Consider the following 13,985-nt stretch of genomic DNA (forward strand, 5'->3'; position numbering starts at 1 on the left):
CTTTCTTCGCACCCCAAAACCCTATACCATTCTGCAAGAATAGACCGATGCGTTGTAGCGCTTCGTGCCAATTTATTGGTTTTCCTCCTCTTGCCATCACACCCATTGTCTTGTAATGTTGTGATGCCATGTTAGCATTTTTCCCTATGCACTGGAGTGGTGATGACAGACAGATAGAGGTATTTTGGAAGTATTTCTTGTTATATCACGGGGAATTTAATATGAAAGGCTCTGACTCATACTTTCCTCTACATGCTGTCCTGTGAAGCTAGGAACATAAACCAGTTATCAGCGCAGACTCAGTTCGCGAGTCTTAGCTGTTCCTACTACCTTTCAGTCTTTTTCAAATGTATGTTATTTATCTGCAAGCAGAAGGGAAGGGGGAGACTCTATTAATCTTGTTGATTCAGAATCTGAAGGAGAATTATGTTCTTCTTTGTTTAAGAAAATACCTTCCCAATGTATAAAGCACTACCAACAAAAAAACCCAGAACTTCTGAAGTGCCACCCTCCTTCGCCTCTTCCTCCTGGTTTTCCTTTCTTAAGTGTCTTTCCTGCAAGGAGCCTTTGGTGCTTGAGGAAGACTTTAGAGTCACCGTTTACATTAAAAATTGATTTCTGTGGAAGGAGGGGCACACAGGATGATCTGAAAACAGGATGTGTTTCGGACACATTCCTCTGTTTGGTTCTCTATTTTGGTTTTACTTGGAGATTCATTTCCTTTTCATAACTGCTTGTAGCTCAGTGACCTGCTGAATGAGTCAGTTCTAACGCATTACCTTCAATCTTATGATGGAAGCTTTTTTTGATGTATACTCTTTAGAAAGCAGAAACGCAGCACTGAGTTTAAGTTGTGAGTTAACTAGGAGAGAAACACAGTCCGTACAACAGTGGTGTGGCCTACAGAGACAGAGGTGGAGAATGACTTCCCCTTTCCAGCCTTCTCCCAGCAAACAAAGGCTTTGATGTCATTTTAGAGAAAAGAACAAGAACCATTATCTGTCTGCTAGAATGACAACAGAAAATTTCCAAAAGCTGATCCAGAGATGTTTAAAAACAACAAGTTGGGTGGGGTTTTTTTCTGCATTGTGAGCACAGTCTCTCGCTGTTTAAAAGCTGAATGTGTGTCTCCGATGTCGTGGTGGTCTGCAGCTGGGCTGGTTCAGCCAGCAAGCCCTCCCTGTGAGGAGGGAGGTGGTGGCTGGGAGAGCACCCGCTGACAGCCGGTGCTGCTCTGTCCTGCTCCATTTGTGATCTCCTGCAGCTGAGCTTGGGTGGGTACTTAGGATCTGCTATCTGATGTTGCAAGAATACAGGCTTTTTTGAGTGTGATCACTGAGGAAGTGAATATTGACTGATTTTAAAAAAACAAATTCACCCTAATAATGCTTATAGTGGTTTGTCTAGAATCCTAAGAGGTGGATGGGTGTCTCTGTAGTGCTATCATTAAGACCATTTAGGTTTCCGTACACTAACCAGCTCTAAGCTGCACTCAGACTAAGTAGGTTCACTTCAAGTGGTATGTTTGATCTGGAATGCACTCTGCCTGTGGTTTTGCCTGTACTCCAGAATTAAGTATTATCATTTTAATTGATTATAAGTTAATGGTGTAAACCATGGCATGTTGTCATTTGGTTTAAATATGCTTATGCTGAGATAGTTTAGATTAGTATTAGAATCTTGAAGAAGGTACACTTTTAGCACTGCCATAATAGCAAACCTTGAAATTAATGGAACTGACTGATAAAAGTATTACGGTGCTTTTTCTTGAATTGAACTGCACATACTTTAAGTATTTTTTTCCCCAATAATTGCTTGATTTAACCTCTTCTAGATAAATTTCTGCAGCATATACATGTGGAAAATTTATACATTTAGATCACTAGAGTAAAGAAGAGTACTGTTCTTTGTAAAGACCAAAAAAAAAAAACCTATGCATTAACCTTCTTAAAAAGAGGAATCAAAAGCAGGACATATGGACATATCAAATGCAGTAAGACAAAGTGTAGAATGAGCATAGAAGTATCTACCTGCAGTGAAAGACATATTTACTGGAACTGGGGGATAAGTGACTTTTTTTTGAAAGGAGTGTCACATGATGGTCATCAAACAGTAATAAATTGCAGAAGCATCTGCCAAAACAAGAGTTGTTAAAGATATACATCAAAAATATTACCATATTAGCTAGCAGAGTCCAAAAGCTAAGGAGCAAAGCTCATGTTAATGATTTGTGGTTAGGTGATTCAGGGCAAGACTGGTTCATAAGATTATCTTTTGTAGGACTTGGACCTGGAGATTCCAATTAGTGCATTGAATGGAAGACCTTGATTAAAGACGATTTTCGCACAGTTCTCTTTTTACTTAACCCGTCTCACCTTTGAACTGAGGGGAAAAAAGGATTTTTGAAAGCTAGAAGTAATGATGTCTATCATTTGAGAAAGTGAAAATGAGAGTGGGAATGAAGTAGCAATGTAATCTGGTTTTATTCTTAAAAATGTAGGAGTTGGTAAAGTCACAAGTATTTTCTGGTTAGTCAATGTGTATGTAAAGATTACTAAATTTATTGCATACGAATAGAAAGAGTAATTGCATTTTGCTATTGATATTAGTGCCTTTCTTAAGCTGAGTGCTTTAACAGATGCACTTTACATATACCTCAGTGACTAATGGAATTCTGCCGTATCTTGGTTGTGACTCAACATCTGCTTATTGGATGAGCTTCAACTGTGGTGTTCACGCAAAACTGTTAGGGCAGTCATTTAGGGGTGGTAAAGGGTTTTAAAATTCTGCTTTTTTGAAACATACAAATCAGCATCACACTGTTATGGTCCTGTCCACTTTTATATAGTGACAAAAGGTAAACCACAGTATCAAACATTTTCTATTTTGCCCATGTTCAGTGTTCCCCTCAGTCATTCTCCCATGTCAGAAAAAAACTCCAAATATTTAATTGTAGTTGATCTATTTGACTGTAATGTGGTATAAAACAAATGGTGCCTTTTCCAATTTTGTGCGATAACAAAGACTGGGCTTCAAAGTATTTTCATGGAACAGGTATTGTAGCGGCTTGGTTATGGAGCCTCAACAGCTTTGATAGTACTCCTCAAAAGGTTTACTAACATATTGCAAGGTATACAATTGTACAATTACAGTTTTTCCGCGTTCTAGAAAATAAAAAAATGTAACTCATTTTTTATATCTTGTTTTTAAAGTTCATGGTTAAGTAAACATCTGTCCCTTGAATCTGGCAAACTGGCACTTTTCCAAATCAGAACAGAACACAATGTTGCAAAGCACCAGTGTAATTAAAGAGGGAAGCAATTTGCATTATTTTTCTATAAAACTACTCTTGAGTAACAGATGGCGATTGAAACATATTGCTCCAGAGACATATGGAAGCCTATTTGTTCCATAAAACTCAAGAGTGAATATTAACCCCCAAATTACTCTCTTCAGTGCTGAAATACGATTGCGTAGTACTCTCCAGTATGGTTATAATTACAGTGCATAGCAACTCATGTCTCTGAAAATACAGATACAGGGAAATGTTTCAGAGATTAGTTTTTCATTTGCAGTTTCCTATAATCCGATTATTAATGCTAATCTGAAATAATTAACCAATTTGGTTTTACTGCTTCAGTGCCAGGCTGCCATTATCATTTATAAACTTAAACTTGTAATAAGTATTATAACAACCCATCTTAACATCTAAACAGCCCAACAGCTAATTAAACAGTACAAAAATGAACCAAGCAGCCGTGTTTCCAAATTCCACCCTGCAATGGGCTGATGTCTCCAAGTGTGTAAAACAAAAAAGAAAAGAACCGTCAGTTCCCCCCATCTGTGTTTTGCTGCCTTGATTCCGCTCTCGCGGATGGTGTCCTGGTCTCCCAGAGGTCTCAGTCAAACAATGAAATTTTTACTTGAATCACAACACAGCATCTATGATATAAAATTAGATTTTGATACAATTAACTGCAATCATGACAAGTTCTTACTGAATTCACCTTGTACAGAGATTTACATCAGATCTGTCACTGGATTTTTGACAGTTTGTTATCACAAACATATATTGGCCAGGAACACCACCAAATGGAGACCCTCAACAAGGAAGATTCGGAATAATTAATAACTAGAGGCAGAATAGCTTTAGTTTTTTGAAGGATTATAATGGCTGAAAGTATTTGTTTGGAGTGATTCCTCAGAGTACTTTGCACAAATACAGCAGTGGCCAGGCGTTAGACTAGTTTAGCCCTGTTTCACCCCATCAAATTGTAGGTTAATGCCAGGGAGTGATTTTTTGGTGTGCTTGGGAATATGGAGGCTAACCATGTATGACAGAGCTTTAATATTCAAAATGATTTTTTTTTTTTATTCTGTATGGAACTCAGCATATATATTTGCCAAATTAACACAAAAAACTGTGAGAAAGGACTTTTTACAGTTGTGGGCTGGGTTATAACTAATAGATGTGGCTGCAGATGGGAGGCCCTTATGAGCAGGTATCTCTGGACTGCTGTTAGGCGCTTGAGGCGCATTTGCACCCCCCAATCCCATCCAGAGGCTACTTGAAAGACGTGCAGCTACAGGGGCCCCCAGGGCCCCCCAACGCTGCTCCTTGCTCCTGCCTTCCTCCGGGCAGCGCTAGGCAGGACTCCCCCCGCCCCGGGGTGACCAGCAGGAGCGGTGCCCTGGCCAGTGGGTGCCAAAGGGCCGGTCTGCACCCAGGGGAGGGGAAGCCTTTGAGGTGGGAGTGCTGAAAAGGAAGCTGGTGGCTCAAGCCTTGCAGGATGACCATCCCTTCAGGAATGATTTGGGGAAAACAGCTCTTTTTCCTTTGTTTTCCCAAGAAGGACGGGAGAACTGTTGTAGTGATTTATAGCGTTAGAGATTTCTGTTTATCGCTTGTCTAAAGGCTACAGTTTTTAAATTAAATTAAAGCAATAGGTCTTTGCTGTCATTTTAAAGTGTTTCAGTAATGCTATTTATTTTTATAGTGCCTTGTGGCATCCTCTGAGGCACACGGCATAATAAATACATAATGAGGCTGCCTCACACGAAGAGATAATTATCAGTGGGAAAAGATGGGGAAAAGTGTTTATTGAAGTGCTCTAGAATAGCCACATGTTGCTCTAGAATACCCACATTTTTAGTGCTACTTGAGACTGTGAAAATAATTTTTCTGTTGCGTGAACAACTGTTTCTTCCTTCCTTGGTATTCCCAAAGCAACACGTAAATATTTGAGGCCGCATACACACTCACGTCACCTCTGCTTATTGGTGATCTGCAGTATTACGCCATTATTTATTGTGTCACTTGAGCAGATAAGCACATGGCTCTATTTACACATCTACCTAGTTTCCAAAGAGAATTTATCCCAGTGCCTTGTAGAATGAGGCCACCGGAGAGATGAGATGCTCCAAGTGTCGTTAAATTCAGGGTGAGTGTGTTTCTGTGTGGAAAACTCAGGTGTCTGCTGCCATTTGAGCACCAAGAATGCAAGGTCTCAGATCCAGCCCTCTGAGTGTTAATTTACTTAGTGTTGGTGCCTACCGGGTTTTAAAACTCAACCTGAACGGAGGTTGGAGAGTGGTGGGGGTTGGTCTTTTCTCCCAAGTAACAGGCAATAGACAAGAGGAAACAGCCTCAAGTTGCGCGAGGGGAAGTTAAGGGTGGGTATTAGGAAAAATTTCTTCACCAAAAGGGTGGTTGAGCATTGGAACAGACTGCCCAGGGAAGTGGTGGTGTCGCCATCCCTGGGGGTATTTAAAAGCCGGGCAGAGCGGTGCTGAGGGACATGGTTTAGTGGTGGAGCTGGCAGTGGATGGCTGGACACGGTCATCTGAGAGATCCCTTCCCACCTGGACGGTGCTATGCTTCCGTGGTCTGTGTTCACATGGAAACACACGGAGCGATGTCCAGCCAGCGGCTCGGCTCGGCGGGGACGCGGGCTGTGTCCAGGGGAAGGGGAAGGGAGGGGCGAGCCGCCGCCCCAGACTACATCTCCCGTCGGGCTGTGCGCTTCCGGCGTGCCGTGACGCAGAGGCGCTGCCTCCTGTGAGTGGCGCCGGGCGGGGCGGGGCTCGGCTCCCTCCCTCCTCCGCCCGCCCTCCCTCCTCCGCCCGCCCTCTCTCCTCCGCCGCCCCCTCCTCCTCCTTCTCCTCCTCTTGCTGCTGCTGCTGCTGCTGCTGCTGCTGCGGCGGCGGCGAGCCCGAGGCCGAGGGAAGATGGCGAAGACCTATGACTATCTGTTCAAGCTGCTGCTGATCGGGGACTCGGGCGTGGGCAAGACCTGCCTGCTCTTCCGCTTCAGCGAGGACGCCTTCAACACCACCTTCATCTCCACCATCGGTGAGGGGCCGCCGCCGCCATCCCCGGGGGCGGGAGGGGTCCTGGCCGCGGCCCTCCCGCTGGCAGAGCGGCCGCGGGGCGGGCGGGAGGGATGGGGGGCGCCGCCCGGCGCCGCGGCCGCGCTGGGCGGCCTGTGCGGGGCTGTTGCGCGGGAGCCCGGCGGCCGTTAGGCGGCCGTTACGGGCCCCGCGCGGGAGGAAGCGCCGGGGCGCCGCCGCCGGGCCCCGGCTGCTCCCGTTGAGGCGATGTGGGGGCCGTCGGGGGCCGCGGGGCGGCCGGGCTGGGCGGGGGCTTTCCTCCGGCGCGGGGCCTGCCCGGGGCCCGCGGGATGCCAGCCCGTCCGCCGGCGGCAGCAACAGTTGGCCGGGCCTGGGCTGTGCGCGGCCCCCGGGCTGGCGGGAGGGGGGGTTGGGGGGCTGCTCGGCGGGGCGGCCCCGGCGATGGCGGGCGCGGGGCCGCAGCAGGAACCAGCCCTGCGCGAACCGGCTGGGCTGCGGGGTGACCTCCCCGTCGGGTTTTCCTGCGCATTGGCGGTTGGTGGTTTCACGCCGGGATGTACGCCTCAGACAGTGGAAGAGGGCTTGGACCGCTTCAGCCGGCGGTGGGTGTCGCCGGCCTGCCTGGTGACAGTGACCGAGCCGCTCCCCTCAGGGACTTATCCACCCTTCTCTTTCCTCAGCTCCCCTACATCCCTGTGTGTGTTCCTGTAGACGTGGCTCACGATTTTGAGACTCGGAGTAATTCTGTTCAAGCTCTTTAGTGACTGGAGTTAGAAGCTCCTTAGTGACTAGACAGAGGAACCTCCTTGGCAAAAGTTGAGTTCAGTTATAAATTTGGTGGTGAAAAGGTATTTCTAAAGCTCAACTAACCTCCCTTAATGACAATGAGATGCGATATATGAAAACAGACTGCTGTGGCTTATATTTCTGTAAGATTTGTAATTCCTAAAATACTTCCTGTATAACATAAAGTTTTCAAGTTCTTCACTGAGGTATTGCTGAATATCAGTCTGACAAGACTTGAGATTTATGGTTAGCTACTTGTAATTGAGGTTGCTTTTAAAATAAAATTAAGTACACTGTTTTCAGGATGAAGGGGTAAACTGCAGTGGAGGTTGATAGTATTTAGGAGGGCAAAACGAATGCTGACTTTGAAGGATAACACTGAGAGAATGAGTAGACTCTTTATTGGAAGGAAATTGATTTAAAGATGAGGTGGAATAATGTGTGACTTGGTTTGTGTTACCCAAATGCCGCATCCTTTTCAGACATTGTGTTGAACTCGGTGTCCAGGGAAGAAACAAATTTTTATTTAGGCAGATACAGTTGATTAAACAAGGTGCGGCTGGTATTTCTAACGCTGTAAGAACATATTTTCTGCATTTCAAACAAATATTTCTGAAGAATTAAAATGGCACATTCCTCTTCTCTCTGCAACCTTTTTCAAATTGGTGTATTATTAACAGCAGCTAATCAAGGCCTGAGTAGCATTTTACCTGAAATGTTATTTTGCTGTATCTGTGCTGGAATAAAAGGCTTAATAAACATTAATAAATGCTATAGCTTAGCTAAAAAAAACCAACGCCCTACATTGGTACTGTGATAAATATAAAATACCTCTTTATATTTGTAAAGAGATAGCTAACATAAACGTGTGTGTCTGTCTTCCAACTATTTTCTTGGTGTTTCTTGAACTGCTTAGCCCCTTGATATTTCTCAGTGATCCACTTTGAAGTCTTGAGGATTGTGAATGGGATGCTGTTTTTTCTTACTTTATTCAGTGAATATAGGATTTGCTCTCTTTTCTTTCCTTTATATTTGCTTTCACAAGGGTCTTATTTTCAACACTGTTCAACTTGAAGAATTTTACTAATAATTGAGGCATACTTCTGGTTCCGTAGGTAGTATTTGTGATTTCACAGTTACGTTTTCCTTCTTATATTTTGTTTCTTCCAGTCCCTTTTATTTTGTAGCAGAGGACCTACAAACAGGAAAGTTGACAATGCAGGAAAGAGTGAAACTGTTCATAAAGTGCTGACGTATGCTTAAATAAAAATACTTGGGTTTTTTTTCAGTTTTCCTCATGTATTGCTTTAATTAGTTTTAGGTCAATCACGTAGATCTAATCTGTTTGTTCTTGAGGACACACTCGTGTGCACGCTCTCTCCTTCTCTGTGAATGCATGCTGGCTGCTCAATACTAGTCGGTTTTACAACCATAACTAATACATCTGATGAGCTTCAGGGCATTCCACTTTTAACAATTCTGACTTTATTTTTTTTTCCTTGACCGGTAAAGCATAGCCAACCATGGTATGGAGGGAGACATGGGGATGCAATGCTTTTCACAAACAGGTCCCCCTGCCAGTTGAAGTTTTAAGGTCTCCAGATTAGCATTCCAAATAGAGTAGTGCACTGAGTCTTCCATAAGTATAAGCTGCCAGGCTGTTTTGGTTATATATTCTCCAAAAAGTGGATTCTGCAATATGATGGTACCTGCTGTTAGCTGTGTGTTCAATTCAGAATGATTTTAATTAGCACGCACCATATTATGTGCCCTTAATGGTGCCCTAGTTCTCCTCCAGTCTGTCTCCCTGCTAACAAGATCAGAGTTGGTTTAACCGTAGAAATCTGAGAAGGCATATGCTTGAGATGTGTTGACATCAAATTTTATTGTTTAATCTTACGTATGTAAATGCTGTTTGTGAGTGAGGTAAGTCATTTAGACGTTTTTTTCTTAACTACATGGAGTTAAACTTTTAACTGTTTCACCTTTTTTTCTTATATTTTGCATCCAGAAATGAAAGCAAAACTTTGTTGCCATGATGAAAGGGCCCATGTCATGTCTAAGCACCAAATATCTTTCTTATAATTTCCCCACTCCTGTTGTTCTTTAGTAGTTTAAACAATAACACTTCAGTTACCAGAGCAATGGAAACACTTTCCAAGAGGAAAAAAAAAAAGTAGGAGGGGGTATTGTAGAATATTTGTTTCACTTAGCTTCAATGTTCATATTACACAAATGAGTCAATAATGAATTGTAGTTACTTTGTCATCTTGCATGATATACTTGTGTCCTACTTTGCACTTTCCCTTCTCTTCTGCTGTCATGCAAAACGTGCCTGTAAGGCTACATCCTTGGAGAGTGCTTGGAGGTTTGCGAATGGTCCCTTTTCTCCTCAAGACTTTGGTCATGCTATAACGATGGCTGTACTGATTCAGACAAGAAGGTCTTCCAGCCTGGTGTCCTGTGGCCAACAGTTGCATAAGAAGTAGGATAAAAGTGCGGTGTACCTGTATTTATAATTTATCAGACTTTTTATTCTTTTTTGGGTGACTTGTTGGTCTTTCTATCTTTGTTTTGGCTACCTGGCATAACTAAGACTTTTGGGAAACTGCTACCCATTATGAGAAGGGAACAAGTGATTTTTCTTTCAGATGATCCTTTTGGTTATTCTAGGACGTGTTTTCAATCTGTGAAAACACCCATTGGCCTTTAGCAACTTCAGGCAAGGCAGGTCCTTGGCCTTCAGCAACTTTAATTTTTTTTTTTATGTCAGGCTTTGTAGCTCTTTTTGGAAAATTTCTAAAAGGGTTGAGAAGTCATAATAGTGCTGTGCTGCCTAGTGAGGATCAACTTTTCACTGTTAACATGGGATAATTCTATTTACGACGGGAATGTGTTATGTAAGGTTATGTTGTTTGGTTTGCTTCCTGAATGGAAACTTCTGCTTTTGCACAGTTCTACATGGAAAGTAAAATGCAGTTGAGTCAGCTCATTTTCATACTTAAACAGCTCCTAAAGCAAAACTTATCTTGGAGTATCTCATATGCATTTTGCTAGTAGTTTCAGTGCGGTGTACAGGAATAAGAATCATTAATTTATCAGTCTCTAAGTATCTTAACTTGCTGTTCGAGTAGTGCTGCCTAGTAAAACTGGATTGGGTTTATCGTTCCAAATAATAAAACTTATTCTTTGCATTCCTTTCAACTTTTTGTTTATACTGGTTTCTACAAGAGAGAAGTTACGTCTTTTAGCTGATAGCATTTCTGACTTGGTACAAGGGCATGCTGACTCTGAAACAAAATTTATGGTATTTATTTTTTTTAATCCAAGATGATATCAGCATTTGGCAGGAAGTTGCCCACACGAGATAGGACTGTATCTGAGACATGAAACAATTTGTTGGTTTTAGAGAAGTAACTTTTCCTTAGCCTATATCTTGCAAAATAGGGCACTACTCTGGCAGTCGAGCACGTGTATGCTGACCTCTGAACACTTTGAAAATCCTTTGACAAGCAAAATTATCAACTTCCCTTTTGCAGTGAAATTTCCATGTCTGTACTGTGTAATGGAAATTGTTTTAGTGTACTCAAGTCAAATTATGCCTCACTGAATATTTCTACTCTTCTTCCCCACACGTACTTGTATGATGGATAAAAGATTGGTTGTTGGTTTGTTGTTGGTTTTTTTCCACCCTCCCATTGAGCTTCAGCATTCCCTATCCTCATTCAATCAATTCCTTTTAGGCTTCTCCAGATGGCAGGAGCTGTAGAAGAAAACACCCCTCAATGATAGATGAGCAACGGGAGGGAACAGTCAGGAAGGCGTTGTCAGTAGTATTTTATTAATGGTCATTATAATAAATAAACTGTAAGTTAGACTTTGAAGTGACTGAGTCTAGTTTAAGTGTCTCAGGTGGCACCGTTATTCGTATCTACAGAATGGAAGTGCATGTTCAGGGTTTGTAGGATCTGGGACTTGAGTATCTCTTCAGTACAGTGTGAGAAGGAGGTCAAGGGTTTACATGGGAACAGGGGCAGACAGCATTATGGAGGTAAATGTGAAACTGGAAGAATGATTCTGTTTTCATGATGTGTGATGGGTGGCCAGCAAGATGTTGGTGATGTTGATCCTGATGATGTATCCTGATGTTGATCAGCAAGTGTTGTGGTTGGAGACATTGTAGGTCAAAAGCATTAAAGTTGTGTCTCTTCTGACCTTAAATTTGATACTAACACCTAGCTGGTAACAAAAGGCATCTTGGACTTTGATTTTCATCTGCTGATGAGATTGTGTTTTCCTACTGTATTCTGCAACAGGCCAACAATGTAAATAAGAATGGCTTTTATTAAAAATGCTGTTGCAGCTTTCTTGCTGTGTGTTACTGTGAAACAGTGTGACAGATGTCTGACTGTTTTTTGCCTATTCCTAATTGGCAGATGGAGGTCTATCTTGGTTGGGTGTTATCTGGTTATTTGAGTGACAGGATGGCAGCTTGGAGCTGTTTTTGTGGCTTGGTTTGAATGCAAAGCTAAGAGCATAGACTAATATCGAATATAGGAACAAATGTATTGATTGATGGATACAGGCTTTGAGAGAGGTATTGAAGACACGTAGCTTTTGTTTGGGAATTTTTATTTACATTTTTGGAAGGCTTTTCTACTCCTTGTGCAATAGGGCATCTTTTAGTAGAAATAGATTTTGAACTGACTTATTTCAAAATTTAACTGAAATTCATAATAGATGAATACATAAACAGTATTTATAGTGATGCTTTCTTTCTTTTTTTTTGTGATAGAAAATAGGTGTGTGTTTGTAATTCAAAGGATATTATGTTGCTTTTTATCTTAAATCGGATGTTATGATAGCTAAAGTGCCCAGTATATCAAGCTGACTGTAGATATATAAAATAGATCTGATCTTTTTCCAATGTGAATGAACTATGAATAATAGTTACTTCAATGGAGTGGCACTGTGTAAGGCTCGTGCACAAGCAGAGTTGATCGAGAGGCTTTTAGTTGTTGGACTTCCAACTCAGAACTTAAGTCAGCAACTTGCTGTCCCAACAGGGGTTGCAGTGGGATGTAATTTAGTGCCTCTTAAGGGGGTTTTGGCCAATAATTGCATGTAATATCAGTTTAATCTTGTGGTTTACAGTAAGTTTTCCTCTTAAATGTAAGCTATGACACTTTTGATTAGATTGTATGCAGTTTTAAAGGCAACTAAAGTACTGCATGTTTCAGAAGATTCTTTTCTGCTAGGGACAACAAACAGTTGGCCAAGTTTAAGATCATGTGTGTTAATTTTGCTGCTGCTGTGCAGAATGTATTGCTTTGGGCACCAGAGAAAAACCTGATGCTGAATGTCAGTGGCATTCTTTCATATGTATGGCAACATCTAAGAACGTGTAAACCAGACAGGTTACTAACAGAAGTCTGTCACCAAATCTGGAACTTGGGAAGAACAGTTTGAATTTAAGAAATTGGGCAAATCTAAAGTGGCTGCCAGCCAGGGAACACATACACTGCTCCCCGCCTCCCCCTGCAACAAAATCTTCCTGTCTTTCATCTGCTGGAGAGAAATAGCTTTCTTTTACTGAAACAAAATATCCTGTCTGTATGGTGTCACTTCTGATGGGGTTAAAGATGAAGTAAGGTATCTGTGTCAATCCAAGCATGGAAGGAAGGAGGAAGATGCAGTAAATCAGAGTAACTGCTGGCTGTGAGAACTTCTCTGGTTTAGCAGAAGTGACTAGAGAGGAGAACCTGGAATACGCAATGCAGGACAAGGGGATGAAGTGGCCATTAAAAGCATCTTGCATAACGTAGGAAAAAACCCCAAAACCGTTATGTGCCAGAAAGACAAGTATAGCCTTTGCTAATAAGTTATGTGGTTTTGCCTCTTAATTTATGTAGTAAAAATCTTTCAATAAAGGCTTATTTCATCATTCATATAAGAAGTTAAATACAGCAGCCCTTCTTCCCGCATGTCCTTTGCTTCCCAACCAAAAATCTCCCCACATACTTACCCCCGTATAAAAACATGGGTTTAGAAAAGCCTCCAATAAAAATGATGTTCCCGAAGTCTGTTGAGAGTATCATCTTTAAAAATAACTTCAGTAACTTTAAACCTTCTGCTTTGACTTTTGGCCTGATTTTGCTCCCTCACTAGGTACTTCACAGACTTGCTTCTAAAACACGACCATATTTCAGACTCTAACTGAAATTCCTAGGTTAGATGACTTATCTTAACAAAGATAGTTCTTACTGGATGAGACAGTTTGATCTTCATAGATAACCCAGATCCTTTCGGCCAGTTACAAAGCAAAGAACTGTTTTACTGCCATTGTTGACGTGAGCTTTTTTTTTCCTTTTTTATCTTGTTTACGTTGCTGGTAATACCTGTGCTGGTAATTTTCTGTGCATTTCCTTCCAGTTTTAGCATTCCAGTCTGTGCATTCTGAAGTCTCATCTGTTTCATGAGTGGGGTGTTCCTGCATTCCTATAAAACTTTCAAAAATTTCATCACTGCTCATCTTTTTTAATCACTTATGTCTTTGTAGTGGTCATGCATAATTTATACGTCCTCTGTCTAACATAAACCAATTCAACTTTTGTTTTTTTCCCCTCTGCCTCTGACCCTATCTTCATAGGGTTTATCGCTAAAGGAGGTGCTTGGCAGTGCAAGTTGTTGGGCTATAGTAGTGTTTAACTGTACATTCTGACTGCTCCAATCAAGTCTTCCATACGTGTCTTAAATCTGCAGCTGATGGGGTATGTATGCAGCACCTGTCTTAGGTACTGCGGGAACAGAAGCTACAAAGTGCATTGTTTGTACTGTGCAAGGGTTTT

The 13,985-nt window shown here is 42.0% G+C and overlaps 1 protein-coding gene across 7 annotated transcripts in view; it reads left to right on the forward strand.

The window, feature by feature from the left end:
- The first annotated feature begins 6,138 nt into the window (after positions 1-6,138).
- The window catches only part of RAB8B (RAB8B, member RAS oncogene family), a 31,192-nt gene continuing 23,345 nt past the window's right edge, over positions 6,139-13,985 (forward strand). For 5 of the 7 annotated variants that reach the window (XM_054215669.1, XM_054215671.1, XM_054215670.1 and 2 more), the window contains exon 1: positions 6,139-6,352. In XM_054215669.1, the coding sequence (XP_054071644.1) occupies positions 6,229-6,352 (124 nt within the window). In that variant the 5' untranslated portion in view covers positions 6,139-6,228. The remainder of the gene's footprint in view (positions 6,353-13,985) is intronic. The other 2 variants (XR_008468613.1, XM_054215667.1) reach the window with 2 other exon arrangements.

This window comes from Rissa tridactyla, chromosome 9 (assembly GCF_028500815.1).
Source record: "Rissa tridactyla isolate bRisTri1 chromosome 9, bRisTri1.patW.cur.20221130, whole genome shotgun sequence".
Taxonomy (NCBI): domain Eukaryota; kingdom Metazoa; phylum Chordata; class Aves; order Charadriiformes; family Laridae; genus Rissa; species Rissa tridactyla.